The sequence below is a fragment of the Nelumbo lutea genome, chromosome 3, assembly GCF_056320005.1.
Source record: "Nelumbo lutea isolate HS-2025 chromosome 3, American lotus-T2T, whole genome shotgun sequence".
NCBI classification, from domain to species: Eukaryota; Viridiplantae; Streptophyta; class Magnoliopsida; order Proteales; family Nelumbonaceae; genus Nelumbo; species Nelumbo lutea.
Window position 1 is genome coordinate 21,202,721 of NC_142686.1, and position 23,257 is coordinate 21,225,977.

A 23,257-nucleotide genomic window follows, 5' to 3' on the forward strand; every position below is an offset into this window, starting at 1 on the left:
AATGGTTTGTAATATAAAGTTGCAGAGAGGAGAACTTATATATGAGATCCAGTCTGAGACACAAACTTAGATCTGGGATCTAGCACAAAGAGAAGAAGAAGAAGAAGAAGAAGAAGTCTTTCTTCAGGTGTTTTAGAGAAATCGGTCTCAAATCTGAGATCCAAGAACTCAGATCTCAGATCTTCATCTTTTGTCGCTGCCTCGCCGTTGCCATCGCCAGTGAGCATCCAATCATCCTCATTTTCCTTCTTCTTCCCTCCTCTCCTTCCTTCTTCTTTATTTTTTTCTTTATCAGCCAACAATAGTTCTCCTTTCTCCTTCTGCTTTCTAACTTTATTAGCTAACATCTCTTCTTTCTTATATGAGGTCTGCATATTAGGGCAAATCTCATATTAACATTTGCCCTAATATGCAAACCATCCGGACCGTTCGATCCAAACAATTGAACCACTGACCCGGAAACCGATAGCTAGAACAGTTCTGTTTATGGGTCGGTTTTTAAAACTTTGCTGTAAACCAAAACCCACTTGACACCCATAACCACAAATATATAAATTTTATTAATGGTGGTGCTGCCTAAACCTGCTCCAAATTTGTTAGGTTGTAATAAGTCATAAATGGATTGGATTTTAAGGCATTGGGAACCCGAAATGAAACGAGCGATCCATCTTGATTAGTAGTCATTATTCCCTTGTCAACCGGTCTGCCAGGTTTGGCATAGGTTGGGGCTCAATCCAAAACCGGCCTGAAGTTACACCAATCCAAACCTCACCCAACAGCCAACACTATTACGTATGTATGTTTGTATGTATTAGTAGATATGTACATACTTTGTACGTGACAACTTTTTATGATGATGGTGATAGTAATTTTTTTTTGTATTTTTTATATTTCTATATCTATAAAATTTATTCTCATTTTGTCACATTGATTTTTGTTTAATATGATGAATATACAATATTATAAATGTCCTCAAATGTTTTTTATAAAAGTTGTGTATTTTTATACTTTTGTGTGGTTTTATCTTTTTTTTTTAATTTTTATTATTATTTAATTATGACATCAAGGATTGATACATTTAAACTCACCACCACATAGGAATACAATTTCAATTTTGGATTGGTTTAAATTTGTATTTTATTCTTATCATCAATAAAAAACAATTATTTTTTGTGACATTTTTTTATTAATGTGGTTAATTAATATCAAAGATTAGAGTGCCAAAATGTTTTTTACATAATGTACATACAATACATACATACATACATATTGTGTTTTTATCTTTTTTTTTTTAATTTATTATTTAATTATGACTTCATGGGTTGACATATTTGACTTGAAAGGTTGAATTATTGATCTATCATGCCAAATAGGAAAACAATTTCACTTTTGGGTTAGTTTTAAATTTTGTATTTTATATCCATTGTCAATAAAAAGTCAAAAACAATATTGTTTATTGTGTTTGATTTTTAATATGATTAGTATAAAATATTCGAGATGTGTCCAAATGTTTTCTATGGAGTTTATATATTTTTCATAATTTTTATATATTTGTCTATTTTTATTTTTTATTATCTAATTAGAAGATCAAGGGTTGATACATATAATCCAAAAGGTTAAACCATTGACTTACCACAAGGAAAATGATTTCATTTCTAGGTCAGTTTTAAAATTTATATTTTATTTTTAACATCAAAAAAACAATTATTATGTATCACACATATTTTTCTTTAATATGATTCATATACAATACTAGATAAGTGTCTAAATATTTTTTTTACAAATTTTTTTTATTATTACATAATGCTTTTTTGTGTTTTTTTTTTTATCTTTTATAGTTTTTACCTAATTATGATATCAAGGGTTGACAATTTGACTCAAAATGTTGAATTCACACTTATTTTCTTTTATATGAATAATATAAAACATTAGAGATGTGCTCTGATATTTTTATATTTTTATTTCTTTCTATTTTAAAGTTTTTTATTTAATTATGACATCATTGATCAACCCATTTGACCCGAATGGTTGACTTGCTTACTTTCCACCAAGATGGAAGAATAGTTCCATTTTTGGGTTAATTTTAAAAAGCATGAAAGAGTGGGAGTTAATACCCTAAATATTAGACTTGATGATAGGTAATTAAATGAGGAAAAATGCAATGGTTCAAATTACATTCGGTGCCCTCACAGTTAGAAAGTGACTAAAATTAATTCTCGTTTTTTGAAACATATTTTTGTTTAATACAAAGACTATATAATATTAATGCATCTCCAAATTTTTCTATAAAATGTATAAAACATTCTATATTTTTATTTTTTATTATTTAATTTATAACATAATAAAAGCTACTTATTTACCAGGCGGAAATGCAATTCCAATATATTGTTTTGATATTGATTTTTAATATTGTGGTCAAATCAACTTATTAGATTGACCAATCCACCGTCGGATTTAGGATTATGTCTATTTACCACCAACTGAACCGCAAAATGTGGTTAAACGAGGTTCGGTTTCAGTTCAAAATTTTTGAAAAACAGAAGGACCGGTTCGGTTTTCAGTTAACCTATAAAAAACCAACAGTTGACTAAACTGACCGGTATATATATTTATATGTATATTTTATAAATATTTTTAATATATGTCACATATTTTCTATGTATTTTATATAAATATATACTTATAGTATATTTATAATATATTATATATTTTTAAAATATTTATAATATATTATATATCATTTATTATTTATAACATAATATTATACATATATTTATATAATATATATTATAAATATAAAAAACTGAAAATCCGAAGAACCAAACCGGTCAAAAATTGAAATCAGCAAACCGGTTAACCAGTGGTACCGATTTGGCAAAATGAAAAAACCGGTACTACCGGTTCGGTTTACAAAAAAGGGTCATGGTTCGGTTACCGAACCGTGGACACCCATACCTATGGTGACCTATCTAATTAAGTCATTGGGGTCATGTGTACATTAATGCTCTTTTTTTCTCCTAATTTTTTACCCCACTTCCATCATTAATTAAAATAATTCTCATTTATCACACTTTTTTCTATGATGAATATATAATATTATAGAATGTGCCTAAATTTATCTACAAAGTTCTATATTTTCTAAAACTTTATGTATTTTATTATTTAATTATAACATCATGTGTTGATTCATTTGACATGGACAATTGACCTACTAACCCACCACTTGAATGGAAAAACCATTTTGCTTTTTTGGTTGATTTTAAATCATGTATTTCATTTTCATCATTAATAAAAGTAATTCTTATTTTCATATTTATTTTTGTTTAAAATGATGAATGTGTAACATTAGAAATGTATCAAAATGCTTTATACAAAGCTTATACTTTTTTTTTTGAGTTTCTATATATTTTTAATATTTATTACTTAACTATGGTATCATAAATTGACCCATTTGACTCGGAAGGTTAGATCATTAACCTACCATATAGATAAGAAGATGGTTTCATTTTCTAACTGGTTTTAAATTTTGCATTTCATTTATATCATTAATAAAATAATTATTATTTATCACACTTATTTTTTTTATTATATGATTAATATATAATATTATAGATGTGCCCAAAATTATTTCATATTTTTTTTGTATTATTCTATTTTAAAATTTTTTATTTTTAATTATACATCATGGGTTAACCCATTTATCCTAAAAGGTTGAATTATACATTGAAAAGGCTATTTCAATGTGAAAAGACCAAAAGCTTTATTTGAAGCTTCCGAATTTTTAGTTTTTCCAGTCTTTCCACATACTCGTTGTCGGGTCTTTTGGTCTACACGACACCAAATGAGAAAAAACCTTTTTTAGTCTTTTGAGCTTTCCACAGACTGAAAGACATAAAAAACACACCAGACGCTACCTTATTCATTACTACACTTTGCATGTTCACTATTACCATGCAAAGGGATCCCGAATTCCAGATGAGCTGAAAATGTACTCTGGTAAAAAAAGTGCCACTTCAACTACTTTCTGCAGCATTGATGGACATACACACCCAACCACCATTCATTCAAAATATCATGGTTTTTAAAATCGAACCGGTCAGGGTCCGGTTATCGGTTTGAACAATCCAACTATTCAACTTGAACGGTTGACATGTTCTGACAAAAAAAATTAAAAAATAGTTAAAACCGTTCGAACGGTTCAAACGATTAATCGGCTGGTTCAGCGGTTTACTGACCAAAATCAACGGTTTTGAGGAAAACAGAACTGGTCAGGTGATCGGTTCCTGATTTTTCCAGTCCGATCCGGTTTGGAAAACAATGCAAAATATGGTAAGATGGCTTAAGATAGTTTTTTTTTTTTTAATTAAGGTGCCCACCCCGACATGCCATGTTGATTAGGGCTGATGTGGCACATCAAGACCACAAAACCATTTATTTTGCCTGTTTCATCTCCACATCAGCCGAGGATCCATTTCCTTGGACTATGTTTGGTTTGAAGGAAAAAGTAAGAAAAAGAATGAAAAGACAAGAAAACTAATACAAGCGTTGTAAAAGTTTCCTCACCTTATTATTCCTCTTCCTGCATTTTCCTTGAAACCAAACATAGCCTTGATGAAAAAACTTTAGCTCTTATTATTATAAAATAAAAACGATCTGATTCACAGTGAATAATGGGGCCACACCTCGTTGTTTTTTAAAAGTTGTGTACTTTTATGATAAGGTGGTTTTAACTTTTAACTTCCTCCTCTTTTATAATACATGTGAAAGTCAGTTCTTCCTTAATTTCCCGGTTTTTTGTGAGTTGTTTGTCATGCGTGTGATTTTTTTTCTTTAACAAAAGCAATTGTCATATCCTAGGAAAATCAATTTCACTGTAGTGATATCGGATTAGCTGAACTTGATGGCTATGAAACGGACTACGGAGCAAATGATAATGCCCCAAGCCAGTCATAAAATATTGAGCATTGCATTTAGCTAATCTCAATTTCATGTTATCACTATCTTTTGATAGCTGACAATCAGTCCATGAGAGATGTTAGAGAATAAAAAACCTTTCAGGGCCTCACCTAATAGCTTCAATTCAGTTTTAGGTTGAATTATTCCTTGAGATGGTTCAAATCTATTTGATCAAGAGATTTATTAGTATTTGATCGTTATCCGGTCATCCCCCTTAATTATAATTAATTAAGGTTGTATTTGGTATTATTGCTATTTCTACTAAAATGTTTGAAATTTATCAATACAAAATTTTGAAAAATTATCTTTATCACATCATATCAAATATAAAGACTTGGTTTTCATTTGTTTTACACCATTTCTATTCTCAACAGTTGCAATGATCTGAAATAATCTATTTATTAGAAATTAAGAGCAATGTACTTAACAAATTAATAACCAATTAAACAACCAGTATTTCGCTTGAATTCACTTGTAATTCTGATCAGTTAAAGTCTTTTAGCTACCTTTTCAGTACCAATGAAAATAATTTATAGACACAATTACATTGAAACTACCTCAGCATCAGAGGTTGAGGGAAAAACCCTAGAAAACCAACTTGGAATTTGTAGTAATATTAATACGTTTCTGTCTCAATATTCTTCTGCTTCATCTACAATTTCAAAATTTCTTTACAGACTTACAACTTGATCCTAATCAGGAACTCTAGTAAAAATAAAAATCAACCCTTATAAAATAAACAACAAGACAATACAACTAACTATAAGGTAAAAAAAAAAAAAAAAACTAAATATTATAAGGTTATTTGAGTCATAAAAGTTTTGAAAAAAATAATAACATTTCACAATTAAAAAAAGGTCATTTACTAAAACACCCCTATAGTTTCATGAATTTACTAAAACCTACTTTATAGTTTTTGTTTTACTAAAACATCCCCTATAGTTCTTTCTTTTGGTAAACAAAACATCCCCTATAGTTCGCAATCAATTTATTTTATCGACCTCTATTAGATGAAAGTGAAAAATGACAGTCTTACCCTAACATCCATTCAAATATATTTAATCAAAAGAAACTAAAAACAAAAGTGCCTTCTTTTCCCCAAGTAAAACATGGATAACCACTCTATTTTTTTCTATTTAGTCAATTTTGTTTTCTATACAAAAAAGTGTGAGGGATACTTTGAGAATAAACAACCATGGATCCATACCCTTGAACATTTTCCACTCAATTTAGGGGTATTTTTGGAATAAACAACAATGGGCCTATGCCCTTGAACATTTTCCACTTAGTTTAACTTACCATATTACTATTTTCATATGGCAAAACAAATATTTCTTAATGAAATGTTGATTAAATAAATAAGTTGATTAAACAAATAAAATATAAAATATAAGATAGATTTAAGTAAATATATGAAACTATAGAAGGTGTTTTAGTAAATCATCCTAAAAAAATATAGCCCGGGCTGAATCTAGGGTAGGCCTAATGTATTGGCCCCAATCCCGCATAGAAAAAAAGTAGAAACTTTTTCTTTTACGGTCTAAAGAAAGTAGAAAAACTACTTGGTGCCTTTTAATATTTCTTTCTGCATACAAAAAAAATGATATATCTACAGAAAACAGAAATTGAAAAGAGGAATGATGAAGGCCCGGCTCGGGTTGAGCTTTGCCAAAATTTAAATAGGCCCGGCCCGAAGCCTGAATGTAAAATGTTCATGGATCATGGGCGGAGCCCCAAGCCCGGCCCGTGAACAGGGACATTACATAATACGTATGGTGTTAAAGGTGTTCGTAGCAGCTACGTTAACCCTCTTACCGTGGCATATCAATGCCCGAAGAAAAACATGCACTCAATCGAGTTAGAGTTATCGAGGCTCGACCAGCCGAGTAGGCGGCGAGTCAGCGCAACCAAAAATCTGTGAACCGCCCATCATTTCCTTTTCGGTTTTGTCTCCTTGTCTGAATTGTTTAGATTTTAGAAAAGAGATTCTCGTACCAGTTCAGCAATCTGATCATCTACACATGGTTCCACTACAATCTCTTCAATTGCGCAGAGCCAACAGATTCTTCAAACCCTGTTCTTCTCAAATTGAGGTAATTGTCTTTCTTTGATCCTTCAGATACATTTCTTATTGATGTAACTCTCTCTCTCTACTCTACTCTCTCCCTCTCTCTTCATCTCTCAGAGTTCAATCAAACTAAACATGCACAACATTTACATTAGCTCAGGTTTATCTTTTAGGAGCAAAGAGTCTCTCTCTTATTCCTTCAATGATTTCTGTTACTTCTTACATGAAAGAATTGGTAATACTTCAGCTTCACCATGTGTTTGTTGTGCCTTTTCCGTTCACGGAGTGCCCGTAAACCCTAGAATTTTGTATGGGTTGAGGCAGTCCACTCTAATTCACCGGTCAGCTTCTAGAAGACTGATCCTGGGTGGTTTGGATCGTTATTGCCGGTTGCCCGTTTGTGATCTCGATAGAGTCTGTTATCGAATTTCATGTTCTCTTAAGGAAAGTAATCTTACTAGTAGGAGGAGGAGGCCCGGGAGGAGAGACGGGAGATACGGTTGTATGGTTTGGGGGGAGAAGAGTGAGAGATGCGACTTAGGTGTCGATGGAAGTGCTGAAGCAATGCTCAGCTTGTTGACTGAAGAAGTTAATCAGAAGTTCTTCGGTGTTCGGGAGAAGAATGCTAGATCGGTAACAGGGAGAGTTCGGGTGGAGAAGAGAGGGAGAGCTGTTCACGAGTGTTCTAAAGAAGAAAAGGAGCATGCTGGGACCTATTCTTCAGAGGGGAGGGCTCGGGTTGAGCAGAGAGGAAGTGTTGTTAACGAATGCTCTAAGGGAGAAAAAGAGCATGCCGGGACCAATTCTTTGGAGAGGAAATCAAAGGGTGAATACAGAGCTGTCAAAATTAAATCAAGGGAAGAATTGTATCAGCAATCAGGACGGAGGGAAGCTTCTTCAAATAGTGAGAATCGTGGTGCAAGGACAGATGGATCCAGCTGCTCTTCTTACTACTCTGTGTCTTCGGGTGATCTTGGTGACAGTGTGGATGTTCAGGTCGAACATGAAGAGCTTGTTGGAGAATCATCAAGTGATAAGAAGGAATCAAGGGGGTTCAGAGAGGAGGTGTTTGTGGGGGACATTGTAGAATCCGACAGGTATGGTTGTGATGATACTGAAGAATACAAGGGAATCACAAGTCAGAGAAAGGCTTCTGTGCAGTCAGATGCAATGGGAATTGATTTTGAGTTAGATTTAAGAAAGAAGACAGAGAAGAAGCTAACAGAAGTATCGGTTGGGAATACAGAAACAAGAAAAGAGTCCTCACAGAGGTTTTCTGCTGGAGTAGAGATCCATAAGAGTGGTACCAAAAGATCTTCTACTTCCCAGAATCAATTGAATGTGAGCAAAAAGGATTCAAATTTAACTGTTAACTTGACTGAGGAAACAAGAAAGCAAGACAACCAAATAGGTCTCCTAGTGAATGAACAGCTTGAGTCAAGAAGAGAATCCCAACTACACAATAAAATGTCAGAGATCCGTCAAAGTGATATCCAGATGGCCTCCAGCTCTCTAAAGCAATCCAGTGGGAGGGAAGGGAACTTCAATTCAGCTGTGAATTTGATCCAGGAGGCAAGAGATAGACGTAGCCAAATGGATTATGTAACCATAGAGCAAGCTGAATCAAGATCAAAATTACAGGCTTCACAACAGCTCATGAAAATGTCAGAGGCCCATGTCAGTGATACCAAAAGGACCTCCACTTCACAGAGGGTTTCTGAATCTAGAATTAACAATAGGGTTGAAAATTCGACTTCTATTCTGCTTTCTGTTCAGGTGGGAAATAATCAGCAAAACCAAACTGATCAAGAATTTTCCAGTATAACTGACTCAAAATTTGAACCCCAGGATCTTACCAATACTGAAAATATTCTGGTACAGTCAAATGAAAGAGAAAAACAAGCTAGTGAAAGTTTTGTAGAAAAAGTTGGCCTAAGAAGAAAAGAGTCCCAAAAGCCAATCAAAATGTCAGGCTTCCATAAGAATAGCACAGAAGGGAGCTGTAGTTTCCAGAGACCATCAGATTCAGTTCCACAAGGCCAAGAGCAACAAATTGATGCATGGAAGGAAGATGAGAGAAATTCACAGATAATGATTACACCTCCACCATCTCAATTAATACCAACAGGTTCACCAAATGTTAAACTGACTGGCAATAATGCAACACAAGAGCTTTCTAGTGAAGCCTCAGAAGGTAGCATTAACACTATGTTTACACATCTGCAAGGGGAAGCTTGTGGAACCACAACAGATGAGACTTATGGGAAACACCCAGGGCTCATTTTCCATGAAGATGTATTAGGTTCAGCTGATCGGTTAGAGAAATCCTCCACGCATTTTGTAGGGGAATTTGTAAAGAAGCTAAGAGATGAAGTATCAACATCTGAAATACAGAAGCAAAGTACCTCTTCTGAAGAAATGAGAATATATAAGGATGAGAAATATATGCAACAGACTTCGAGCCACTATGCATCCAATGAATTCCAGTCAACAATGCATTCTTCAAGACAGTCATCTGATGGTTCTGGATCAAAGGGACCCCCCGTTGAAATGTGGGATGTTGTGCAACCATCTTTGCAGGAAGCTCCTAAGACGGAAGGACCTGAAGAGACCGCTCCCACAACTGAGAGCGTTATTGTCAGGAGAACTGGCAAGTCCTTGTGGAGTATCATTGGAGATATAATCCGACTTCGCTGGGGTACACGTGCAGAAACTCATAATTCAGCTGCAAAATCTAGTGGTAGGAGTTCATCAAATGAGTCTGTTAGCAGTGATACATGGTTTTCTGGACATGAGCCAGATGATAATGATGATGCAAACTTCAAAGGTGGAAGAAGAAACAGCCCTAAGGAGCCCAAATCTGTTGATCGACCGCAACAGGGGAAAACTGCAACTCATAGACTAAGGGGAACCTTTGAAACAACAACTTCCCTTGGTGGAATGTCACAGGTTGAAGGCAATATGCCTTCTTATTCAGGTCTGTCAGAAAGAGTGTCGACATCCCAGGGTGCTTCCTCAGCACGTGGCGAGGAAGATTCTAGTAGGAAGGAAAATGGAAAGAGAGATCAAATTGTTTCTACCAACATTAGAACCACAGACTCATCATCACAATCACCCCGGCAACTCTTAATAAGATCTCCAGCCATAGATATATCAGAAAGCAGTAAAGTTGAAACATCTACAAGTAACTTAAAAGCGCAGGTGGAACAACCAGTTGGAGAGAGGCTAGCTGAAACCTCTGGAACAGAGGGGAAGGATGGAAAATTGAAGCATAGAAAGCTTCAGCGGGCCAAACAAGTCCCAAAAGATAGATTTGATGAATGGGAAGAAGCATATAAACTTGAAACTGAACAGAGAAAAATCGATGAAATGTTCATGAGGGAAGCACTGCTGGAAGCCAAGAAAGCTGCTGATACTTGGGAGGTTCCTGTTGGTGCCGTGCTGGTACAAGATGGAAAAATTATTGCCCGTGGTTGCAACTTGTAAGTAATTTAGTGGTTATATTTCTATTATTCTGAATAAACATTTGTTTAGTTGGGTCATTTGTAATTTTATATGTTGCAGAGTGGAAGAATTGAGAGATTCCACTGCCCATGCAGAAATGATTTGTATACGGGAAGCTTCTAACCTACTTCAGACATGGAGACTTGCGGTATTTAATTTTATGCTTTAGTCTTTTCTTTTCTCATTCTAATGGCTAGCTTTTCTTATTTGCTCATTTTTTGTTTTCTTTGATTTTTAATCTGGTGCCTTGATTTTCAGATTGTTAAAATGAATAGCAAGCTCTGATAAGTTTATGTTCCTTTATGTTGATTATTATAAGGTGTTTTACTGCCATGAAGAACTGCATTTGAGTCAAAGAAAACAAATGTAATAGGTTTGCATGAAATTTAGTTAAATCCATCTTCCAGAGTTTTCTTGTCTCTTATATTTCATTTTCTAAGGCTCCTATGAAAATCATTAGAGAATTTCATTGGGACCATTCCATCATTTGGGATGTGATTGGTAAGGGAAAGGATGGTGCTGGTCTTGGTATTATATACTATTATTAGAGTTTGACATGGAAGTACATCCTTTATCCTGTAGATTATTAAAGTTGGCATTCAGTGAATGAAAAAAGTAAATATTCTGTTAATTATAGGCCCTTTTTTGACTTCTTTTTGCATATACATTTTATCCATGAGAACATTTGATTTCATTTCCATAATTGAGCTGTTAAAAGATGTGTACCCCAACTCTCAAGGGTGTTCACATTGTGTCTTATTAGTTGATTCAAATGTATCACCAGTTTGACAATCTGGGTTGATGGTTTTTTGACCAAGTCAATAGGTTTTTGAAATCTACCAGGTTTGGGGTAAAATGGACCCATCATTGTCTATTGGTGACGGATCAACCAGTCCATCTATCTGGGTCAATGACAGGTTGTAAACACCACTGTACTCTACAGAGGCTAAGGCTATGGCTTCCAGAGTGAAAAGATCTTTCAGATGGATTCTGAAGTTGGTTAATTTGATAGATGATAGACTGGCCAAGAGTGGGGTTAGAAAAAAATTGATATTTCTGATTTTTTTGTTATGTAGTTATTTTAAATAAGTATAGAAAACAAGAACAGGGCCACAGCTCCACAAGGATTTTACATGGCTAATGAGAAGGAACCATGTGAAAAAAATGTATGCATAAGCTTCTGAAGATCAAAAGATGATTCAAAAATAATTTTTTGCCCTATTCATTCCTGACATAATTGTTCTTGAAGTGTTCAAAATCCTTCAAAATGGATGTCTGAAGTTTATTTGTTTTCTGAAGTTTGTAATGAAGTATTTCACTATTTTTGGGTTCTCTTATCTGTTCTTTCACATCCTTGTTCCATCTCTAGTGTGGTCAATAGCATGAATTCTGTTTTCCCTCTATTGAGAAAGAGATGAAATGCTTGAATGCTTGGTGCTCTTCTCAAAGTGACCTACTTGTGAAATAGACCTGATACTCAATTTGACTGTGTAAAAGAAATCAATCTCTTCATTTTCTTGCCAACTATGCCTCCAATATGTTAGTCACACAAACATCTAATTCCATGTATTCCATTCTCATTTTCATGCTCCTGATATTATATTGGTCTTGCAAAGCTAACACTTGTCTTATTTTGCCTAGCTTGAGGCTTTGACTGAGGAAATTTTTGCTGTTGATGTGGACAATAACCTAATAAATTATCAAGTCCAACAAGTGCTACACATCCTGGCACCCATTGCTTTCACTTGAAAATGTAATATAACCCAGTAATATCTTTTTAGGTCAAGGGAGGGCTAGGTTTTAATCTCTTTGCCTAGCTTAACAGATAGGGAAAGTTTTAATCAACACCCACTTTATCCACTTCTGCAACTGTATCCATTGCAAGGTTTTTACAGGGATATTATTTACTGTGGAGCTTCTTTACTTTGCTGATGAATTGTAGGCAAAAGGCAATGCGAATTCAGATGATAATGGGGAAATGCTTGTTAAGTTGTTATTGAAAATTTTAAGGAGATGACTAGGATGTGTCTATGACTTGCACTGAAAAACTTGAAAGTTTTATCCCTAAACAAGATCTTAATAAATAGATTTTTCTAATTCTGCAAGACACTTCTCATCAGTATGCTCTTCCATTGACTGATGATGTAATTTTATTGTAAGAAACCAAGACTTGGTTGTATTTGCACATGTTCTTTGCCAACAAGTATGCCAAGTCACTGGTGCAGATATCAACACTAAAACCTGTAAAGCATTTTTCTAGGAGTAAACATGCTTAACTGGGTGGTGACAGTTTATTCTCTTAATTTTTCTAATGAAAGTTACCGTTTCTGATAAAAAAAAACACTAAAACCTGTAAAGTCTTCCTTTGAGCATACCCAGTGAGAAACCCATTAGGTGAATCATATTTATTAGGGTTCTGACCTGCTCCTCTTTTTCTTGAAAAACTCTAGAATTTCTTTCTACCCATATCACCCGCAAATTGCAGCAGTTGCTCTTTGTGATGGAGAGGAGAACAGGAATGGAAACAAAGAATGAAGATCCTCTGCACCTGCCATTAAATACCAAAGAGAGAAGAAGAATCTCCTAAAGCCCCTTAGACTAGAGAGCTTCTCCCTCAAAGGCTCAAACAAGTGGCATCATCTCAAAAGTGGTTACCCCAACTTTCAAACAAAACCTTCCTTCCTCAGGCATGTGTCTACCCACTCAAAAAAAAAAAGTATGAGCTTCAAATAGTAGTTATTTCCACTAAAAGTTTAGTGGTAGTTACCTCCACTAAAAAGAAAATAAAAACAAAAACTCATTTCAAATAATGTAGGATCCATTACTCATCAAAAAAACAATGTAGGATCCATAAAGTAGATTATTATTTAAAAATAAACTTGATTTGATATCTTAAATTAAACACCAAGTTTATATATAAAAAAATAACTTAAATTTACAACATAAAAAATGGGTGTCAAACAAAACTTATCAGAATACACACATACTTAGTACAGGGGTCGTTCTTTAGTATCATAAACAAAAGAGCAAAAGAGGTGAGAAATAATCTGTCCACTACACCCATGAAGAAAACACAATGACAAGAGCACCATCTTTTTTGACAATAATCACAGGTCATAATCTATGATACCTAGATACAAGGGTGTCATATCATGTCAGATACTTCAAGTTTTAGTGTAAATTTCATATCTGGCAGTGTCATTGCTATATCTGGGTGGTATAGGTCATAATCTTCATATGGTACACCTCCCAGAATTGGGGAACAAAGGGTAAACTGAGACGAGTTTTAGAAAAGGACACAAGAGAACATCCCTTTAGAATCAGCAGTCCAAAGTCTCTTGTCCCAACCAACATTAGGAAACTTGTGAGCTGTAATCTGTTGTATTGGTCTGCATGCACAAGATTCAAATTTTGGAACAGTGTTCTGAGTTAAGAGTTTCTACGAGAGTAATTCTAGCTTCTAGGCCAATTCCACTCCAAGTATATAGATCCAGTAGCTTATACTTAGATCCTGCCCTGCCCTTTGGCATGCTTCTGGTTACTAAGATGCAATATAACAGATAAATGTCTAGTGTTTTCCTGCAATTCTCTTGGTTATGCGATGGTCTCTTGATTATTTATACTTCAATTCACATATTTATCATTTGTATACTTCAGGAGACAACACTTTACGTAACACTTGAGCCATGCCCCATGTGTGCTGGAGCAATTCTTCAAGCTAGAATCGATACTTTGGTATGGGGTGCTCCCAATAAGCTTTTAGGAGCAGATGGCAGCTGGGTTAGGTATGCAATTTGGTACCTTCTCTGTAATTTTTCTTTATTTTATTCCTTTTCATTGGTCAGTTCTTGAAGTACATTATGCTGAGAATCTGGTTTCAACTTTCTGTCCATGAACAATGAAAAGTCCAGCTTTTCAAAAATATCCCTGTTTAATGTGTCCATGTGCCACAACCTTTTTTTTTTTGTATCAATAACAGTGTATACCCAAAATGTAAAGCAATTACGGAACAGCCCAAAACATAGAGTTTCTGTTCACCCCTTGCCTTGCTAGACCATATGCCAATGAATTTGCACTTCTCTTTATCCCTGTACATTGAATTTCAATGTCCTTAGTCAGCCACTTAAATTTCCTCTTTTCATTGCTGTAATTCCAGGGCCTAGAGTTGTCCTCTTTTAGCCAGTTCACCACAATTTCAGAATCTCCTTTTATGGTCACTTTTTTAATATTCATGTCCTTTACCCTTTGTACCCCTTCAAGGGCTGCTAGTATCTCAGCCCTCAAAGAATCTCCCACCCCAATTGGACCAGAATATATAGCTAACAGATTCCCTTTTTCATCTCTTACCACTCCCCCTATTCCGGAGGGCCCTGGATTGCCCATACTGTTGCCATCGAAATTCAGTTTAGTAAAACCATGAGGTGTAGGGGTCCAGTAGGAACTTGAAGCCTTTTTAGCTAAAGATGATTCCGCAATCTCCTTCCAATTCCTTAGCAACTCAACAACTGAGAAATCTGCAAACAAGTCCAAAGTTTTCAACCAATGTATCATCATAATATGAATAACCTCCAAAATTACTTCCAAGTTTCTTCCCTTATCTGAAAAAATCCGTGAATTCCTCTCCTCCCAAACAGTTCAACAAACTGTGGCCCTAACACATCTCCACATAATCTTAGCCCTTTTTTTTGACCAATTAGGCATGGAAGTGAATAAGCTTTGCACATTCAAAGGGGGAGTCCACTTGCACCCAAACAGAGAAGTAAACCATTCCCAAATGACTTTAGCAAACTGACAGGAAATTAGTAAATGGTATCCATACTCATCATTAGATTTATAGAGGACACACCAGTGAGGAGATAAACAACTATTAGGACTTTTTCTTTTAAATAAATCGCTTGTACTAACTCTTTCCAGAAAGGCTTCCCAACAGAAACTCCCAACCTTTGGAGGTATAGGTTGACACCACACCTCTTTAACATGAAGGGATAGTCTAGCAGAAGAAGGTTGTATTAGGGCTTTAAAGAAAGAGGCATAGGTGAAGGAACCTGAGGAGTGAGTGTCCAAATTCTTCTGTCTGCCTTTGTTGGCTCTAGGAAGACCCCTTCAAGGATGGATAACAAGGACAAAGTACAACTTAACTTTGTGTCCCTGATGTCTCTTCTCAAACCCAAGTTCTAGCTGAACCCAAAAGTTGAGTTGGAAGGTACAAGGAAGGAGGAAACCGGTTCATTTTTAAGGGTAGAGATAGCAAAAAGAGCCGGAAAGTGGTCTTTTAAAGAGGTATCCCCAACCCAAACATGTTCCCAAAATTTAACGAGGTTGCCTAAGTGCAAATACCTGATCTAGGGAGAGAACAGGGGCAAAATAGCTTGAATGGATTTCTAGGGAGATGCTCTTGTACAGTGATTTAAAAGGCGCGCCTCAGACGTGCCTAGGCACACAGGCGAGATGCATTTTAGGGTAGGCACCTCGCCTAGGTCCTTGGCGCAACCCATTCAAAAGGCGCATGCCTGGTTAGCCCAGACGTGTGCCTTTTGAAAATTTGACGCTTTTTCCTTTTTTTTTTGAGGGGCATGGCACAAAGGCGGCTCGTAAAATTAGGAATGTAATATGTCAAATTAGCTACTTAATTTAATTGAGAAAAAAGAGATTGTGGGTTTTATATGTTTGATTTCATTTTTAAATTCTCATTTGAATATGCTTTACATATTATGTTTACGTATTTTAATTTTAGATAATAGGTTTTTTAAACATTTATTTTAAAATTTAAGTTTATATTTTTATTAATATTATGTTTTATAATTTTTTGATTTTTTTGAATTATTTTGGCATTTTTGACTTTTTTTAGCTTTTTTTTTAATTGTGCACCTTGCCTCAAAAAGGTGCGCGCCTTGCCTTGTGCCTTGCGCCTTAGGTGCAAAATGGCCCTTGCACCTTTTTTGTGCTTTTCGCTTTTAAAAAACTGCTCTTTTAGTCCTTGCTAGAATCCCAGACCTAGAGTCCCATCCATTGTTAGCAACCCCATGAATACTAACCACTATATTAACCCAAAGTTTTTTCTTTTTCCAATGAGAATCTCCACAACCATTTCCCTAATAGTGCCAAGTTCCTATTCCTTATGTTCCCAATACCCAGACCTCCCTCCTTCTTACCATAGTTTTCAAGGCGTCTATGCGATTATGTGCGACACTGGGGCGCCTAGGCGATAAAAATTTTATAATATAAAAATTTGACTTTTGGCTAGTTTCCTAGTTTTATATACCATTCAGCATGTACGTTAATTGAAAAAATAGCAATTCTCTTTATTAAGAACATTAAATTTCCTCTAAAAATGTGGCAAATCATCACATCTAAAAGATACAAATCTTTTACATATATTAATTTCATTATTTTCTAAAATAATACTACTATAATAAGTATTTAATAGAGAAAATTCATATTAATTAGCGGCTAAAGATGGTTATCAACTTTATATGATAAATATTCAAGATGGAAAGTAAAATAGAAAAAAAAACAAGGATGGAGTTTCTGTTTTATTTAATTAGAGAGAGAGAAGAAAAAAAAACTTTATTATTCTATTCTTTCTTTCCTCTTTCTTTTCTTTCTTTCTTTCTTTCTTTTTCTCTTCTCAAAACCCTTTGATCTTTTAAATTTCAATAGTAAAACATTAAAACAAAGTATAATTGATATATATAGCATATAATAAAATGTATTAACACATACATTAATAAGACACATCAATATAAATGATATTATAAAAGGTACCCGTCTTGTCATTTTTGTCGCCTAGGCGGGTGCTCAGTCGTGCCTAGGTCGCCTAGAAGGGCGCCTAGTTGCTAAAAGTCAAGGTGTTTGGGCGAGGCGCCCAACCAAGGACGCCTAGGCGACGCCTTGACAACTATGCTTCTTACTCCTACACACCACCTCCCACTTAACCCTATGGTTCTTCTTCTCCTCCCTTGGCTCCCAGAGAAAATCTCTCATTAGTATTTCTAGCCTACTAGCCACTCTAATCGGAATCTTAAAGACATAAAAAATAGATAGGAAGGTTAGCCAAGGTAGACCTAATTAGAGTGATTCTCCCTCCAAGAGACAAATAATTTTTCCTCCACTTGGCAAGTCTCTTTTCAAACCTCTCCACAACCGGAGCCCAAAACTCACCTTTCTGAGGATTATCTCCCAATGGAAAACCAAGGTAGTTAAAGGGCTAATTAGCTACTGCACACTCAGATACTTCCCCCTCCCCTTGTTAACTCCAACTATACAACTTTTCTCAAAATTCACTTTAAGTTTTGACATTTGCTCGAGGAGTTGTATAGTGAGCTTTAGGTTTTTGATCCTATTGATATCACCTCCTTCACAAAAGAGTATTGTGTCATCTGCAAATTGCAAGTGTGTGAGTGGTATGTTCTCCCTTCCAACTCTCCATCCTCTTATTAAATCCCCGGATTCTGCTCTGGAAATTTGTCTCCCAAACACAGGGGTCTCCTTGTCTAATACCTCTCAAAGCTAGAAGGAAATCCACCATTGTCCCATTCACCAAGATGGAGTAATGGCAATTCCTAATGTAGCCCATCACCCACTTGCACCAATTATCTCCAAACCCAAAATTGATCATCACCTCTAGCAGGAAAGACCAATCAACCAAGTCATAAGTCTTTTCCAAGTCCAATTTGCAAACCACCCCTTTTTTCTTGGATCTCTGGAAATCCTCCAAGTTCTCATTTTTTATAAGTATCTGATCTATTATCTACCTCCCTTTCACAAAAGCTCCTTGGTTATTTGCTATGATTGTTGGGAGCACCTTTCTAATTCTAATGGACAACACCTTAGTGATGATTTTATAGAGGTTGTTAACTAGGCTGATCGGCCTATAGTCCTTTGGATGGTTTGCATTTCTTTTCTTGGGTACCAAGGCAATGAAAGTGGAATTTAGCCCAGGGTTAATCACTCGATGAAATTCATCAAATACCAGTTGTAGGTCCTCTTTTAATATCTCCCAACAATCCCAATAAAAATCCATCGTAAAACCATATGGGCTTGGTGCCTTTGATCTATCCATAGAGAACACTGCCTCCTTTATCTCTTCCAATTCAAATTTCCTTTCCAGCCACTCCCTGTCTTCTAGTTTCACTGTTGGCCATTCCAACCCCTCAATCCACACCCTATTGTTTAGGGGTTTTCTAAATATAGACCTAAAATGATGGGGTTATTACTGCCATGTTCTCAGGAATGAGGATGGGGTTATTACTGCCATGTTCTCAGGCCCAATTGGAGAAGGAGACTCTTAGGGCTGAGATTCTTGCAGCCCTGGAAGGTATCCAAAGAGCAAGAGATTTGAACATCAGATATTTGGTCCTTGAAGGTGACTCAGAGGTGGTGATTAGGTGGCTAAAGGAAGAAGACAGTTTTGTGGAGTAATAACAATGAGACGCAAATATTCAAATGGCTGAGTAGGGATATTGTAATGCAATATAGCTGGGTGAAGAGGACTGCCAACTTATTTGCTGATGGGTTAGCCAAGCAAGGGGTGAATAGGGAATCTATATTTTGGGCTAATTTTTAACCTTCTTCCAATGTATTCTGTTGGTGGCGAGTTAAGACATTTTACCTCCCCCCTTTTGTACTTAAAGTTTCACATAGTTTCACATCATTGATAAAGTTTCTTGTTACTGATAAAAAAATATATTATAGACCTAAAATGATCCACAAAGGCCCCTGCAATCTCTCTTTAATTGGAAATTGTTACCCCTTCAATCTCCAGACTTGAGATAAAATTTTTTCTCCTTCTTCCAGTCTTCCACTTGCCACAACATGAAAAAACTTGGTATTCCTATGCCCCTCTTTCAGCCACTTGAATCTTGACTTTTGTCTCCAACTTATTTCCTCTTGAAGAAGATAGTCCTCTAACCATTTGCGCAATTTCCATCTTTGTTCCTTATCTTCTTATGTAAGGCAACCCTCCCTTCTTTGCTATCTAGGACTTCAATTTGTGTTGTCACAGTTTGCTTCCTTTCCTCCAATCTCCCGAACTCTAAAAGATTCCATTCCTTGGTTCTAACTTTTAGATATTGGAGCTTTTTGTGAAACCGCATTCCACTCCATTCCACTATTGGATTGCTCTCTAACCACCGCTCTTTAACTTTCTTGATGAATCCCGGGTGTCCTAACCACATATTTTCAAATCTAAATGGAGTAGGGCCTGCATTTCTCACCTCTTCCTTACAAATTACAATAGGCCAATGTTCAGAGGTCACCCTTGGAAGTGCTCTAGAGGTCAAATTCCCCCAATGTTCTTCCTAGTCATTTGAGAATAAGAATCCGTCCAACTTCGAGATTGGACCAAGTAAAACAATTATGTGATAAATGAGATCTCTTTAAGTTCATAGGCATCCACAAATTGATTAAATTTCCTTATGCTCGTGGACGGCCTCTGCCTAGGACTGTTTGTTTCTTCCAAGAATCTAATTACATTGAAGTCACCTCCTAAACACCATGGCCCTTCCCACAGTCCCCTTATGCCAGACAGTTCTTCCCATAATTTCCTCTCTATTGTCCATGTGCCACACTTTTAGGACATCTTGATATGTTTGTTAGGATATAAATGTGAATATCTTCTTGATTTCCATTCATGATATTTATCCATGTCTGTATCTCTACATGTTATTTTTTATATGCATATGGGTATTTACATATTTCTCATCTGCCTATTGAGGAAAATGGCATCCCAGTTTGCGCAGTCAACTTGTCAGGGATGGACTGGACCCAGTAGCCTGGAACCAACCTGATTATAACTATATGCTAATTATAATATAAAATATAATATAATAAGTTTTGGTCCTTATCAGGCTAATTAGGGTAGACCTGGTACTGACCCAACAGGACTGGGAGCAGTCTGGGTTCTATGTAATAGGGTTAGATAAGTTTTGATCTAACAGGTGGACCTGGCCCAAACAGTTTAGTCCCAGTTAGGTGGATCATATAATATCTACTACTACCAGTGATCTATCTGTATGTAATTATGTATGGTCAGATGTAGGTGGGAGGGGCCTATCATTTGGTGGAAGTGCCTAGATATTGTTAGCTAATTCTGCATCTGCTTAGGTGATCTCTGTCATCCAAGCATATCAACTTTCTTTTGGCTTGATTTCCATTTTCTTCTGTCTTGGAAGGTGCATTTGTCAGGTGGTGTGATCATTGAATGAGTTTTAACATTGGAAATTTCTGGGAAAGGATGCTGCATTCTGCATTTGCTTCTCCCATGTCTACCATAGATCTAGGCCTGTAGCTAATGCCCACTTTTGGGCTCTATCAACTTGTGAACCTGAATCACCTGAATACCTGATGATGCATAGATTTAAATATTAGTTAAATATAACATAGATACACCTTGATTAAATTTGATCTTTTGAGAAATTATAGTGTCATGGGTTCCATGCCCATAGAGCCTCTTAAATTGCAAAAGGACAAAAAATAACATTGATGATTAAACAAATGAGTAAAATGTAGTATTAGACTATTAGCAATGCAAATTAAGAAACTTGATATGTAAAAGGAGTTAAAAAGGTCTTAAAAATTCTTCTATATTGACTTGAGTATCATATTGCAGGCTTTTCCCTGGTGGAGGTGCAGAAGGAAGCGGATCAGATGTGCCAAATCAACCTGCTGGCCCAGTCCACCCCTTTCACCCGAAGATGATGATACGCAGAGGGATATTGGCAACAGAGTGTGCAGATGTAATGCAACAATTCTTCCAGCTGAGGAGGAAGAAGGAGAAGAAGCCTGAGCCCCCAACTCCACCACCTTCATGCCTGCCTATTTCTAATCACCCATCAAAATTTCTCTCTAAGATGCATGACATCTTTAGCATCATGTTCTGCTTGTAAGAGTCGGAAAGATTGCTGATTTGGTCATGACTGTAAAGTGGCACAATGAAGCATAATCTTCTCAATCTAATTCGAGTTAAAATTTTCTTCGGTTACAGATACCCTTGCCTTTTGCACCAGTGATTTTTCCTTGTAGGCCAACAATTTGATAGCCGATACTTCCTAAAGAAAAAGGCACTCAGCTTACGAATCGAATCCAAATGTTGATATCATGAGATCTCTGCAGGGTCGACTGCTGCAGTATGCTTTTTAAGCATAGTGATCCTTCTGTGGAGGAGCCCGACCAACACTTCGGAACAAATTATCAAATGGAAGGCTGAAAAACATAATAAGTTTTTACCTGTTGGGAGATTTTAGGTTGTCCATCTTTTCCACCTATCCTATCTGTTTGGGATGCCATATATTTACAGCTTCTCTTTATATATGAATACAAATTTAAGCACAACGTTCATGGTATATTATATGTGAGATAACAAGCATCGTAACAGAATCTTGCTATAAATGTAATTCCCTAGCAACAAAAAAAAAAAAAAAAAACAGTAGGAATAACTTGTTAAAATTAAGTTTTATTGCATTCACAAAACCAAAATAGAGACTTGGAATTTGGGTAATTTTAATTTTCAAGGTCAGACTCAAAATAATACTAATCTTGGGTGGAGGATACTATTAAGGACAGTTTTTCCTATCTGATTCAATGATTGTTTTTTTGAACATGTTAAAAAAATTCAATAATTGAATATTGATTCTCAACATTTTTGCCATTTAACTAAATATTGCATTAATTTACCAAAAAAAGAATCAATTATGTTAAATTTGGCTCCTAAAGTAAATAATGAACATTAGATACCATCATTTATAATGTTTGTCTCATCTGCTTATGTTCTAAAACATCTTCTTTCCTTCACCTTTTATAGTAAATAACTACGACACAATGAATAAAATTTTCAAAAAAAAAAAAAACAAAAGTTTAGGCTCTCCACATAGAGATGGAAGGGTTCACTGTAAGTCAGGAAACTTCATTATGAGAGTCAAGTCCTGAAAGGAAAACATTGAAAAACGCCTATACACTTCTATAAGCTTCATTAGTGCAGATAAAAAAAAATAAAAATAAATAAAAGAAACGAAAAGAAAGCGCCCATCGTGGGGCTCGAACCTACGACCACAAGGTTAAGAGCCTTGCGCTCTACCGACTGAGCTAGGCAGGCACCGATGACAGGGGTTCCCTCTTTTACTAATAACTTCATATAAACATAACTCAAATACAATACGTTCTACCGAAAGGTCCTGCTTTTTCTTCCATTTTTGGTACAGATGGTGTACCTACAGTCTGGGCTAACTTTTATTCCAATTTTCCTACTACAAGGATCATCACCATTACCATCCTCATCATTTAAGAAAGCCAGATGTTTTGCTAGCATTAATGTATGCAATTGGTGGAAGCATATCTCAATCACTGAAAGTGTAATGGTGGCTGTTTGAAGCTCCGAGTCCGACCCACATAGGAAGATCCAATTTTGATACTCAGGTGGTCTTTGAGTGAGAACATTTCTATCTCAAGCTCGGGTTGTCAGCAAGTTAGAACCCAACCAGGCTGTTATTCCCAGCCATGGCATAACAAATTTCTATCTCAAAATAATCCAACTCAGGAATTTGGACCAACATGAGTTAGAGTCCAGACCCGTGATTAATTAAGCAATAATATTGGAAGAGATTACTATTATTCATTCATTGGCCAGGTCTGTGGGCCATCAAGCAAGGTGACAGTCTTATTCTCCAAATCAGTAGTAGGGACGTCCATTCGCTTGAAGACTACATCTCCCTCATTCACCAAACGTTTTTGTTT

General features: G+C 35.8%; 1 protein-coding gene and 1 non-coding gene across 4 annotated transcripts; one reads left to right on the plus strand and one right to left on the minus strand.

The window, feature by feature from the left end:
* The first annotated feature begins 6,793 nt into the window (after positions 1-6,793).
* TADA (tRNA arginine adenosine deaminase) lies at positions 6,794-21,511 on the plus strand. 3 transcript variants are annotated; one of them, XM_088976638.1, is made up of 5 exons: positions 6,794-7,049; positions 7,185-10,506; positions 10,589-10,676; positions 14,186-14,313; positions 21,138-21,511. In XM_088976638.1, exons 2-5 carry the CDS (start codon positions 7,529-7,531, stop codon positions 21,412-21,414), a joined length of 3,471 nt encoding a protein of 1,156 aa, XP_088832764.1. In that variant the 5' UTR covers positions 6,794-7,049; positions 7,185-7,528; the 3' UTR covers positions 21,415-21,511. The 3 variants fall into 3 exon arrangements, with proteins under 3 accessions (XP_088832764.1, XP_088832762.1, XP_088832763.1); XM_088976636.1 differs by having other exon boundaries at positions 6,829-10,506; XM_088976637.1 differs by lacking the exon at positions 14,186-14,313 and having other exon boundaries at positions 6,829-10,506.
* A 1,035-nt stretch (positions 21,512-22,546) lies between these two features.
* TRNAK-CUU (transfer RNA lysine (anticodon CUU)) lies at positions 22,547-22,619 on the minus strand. The gene has a single exon. It is a non-coding gene; the product is annotated as a tRNA-Lys (tRNA).
* Between the last annotated feature and the right edge of the window lie 638 nt (positions 22,620-23,257).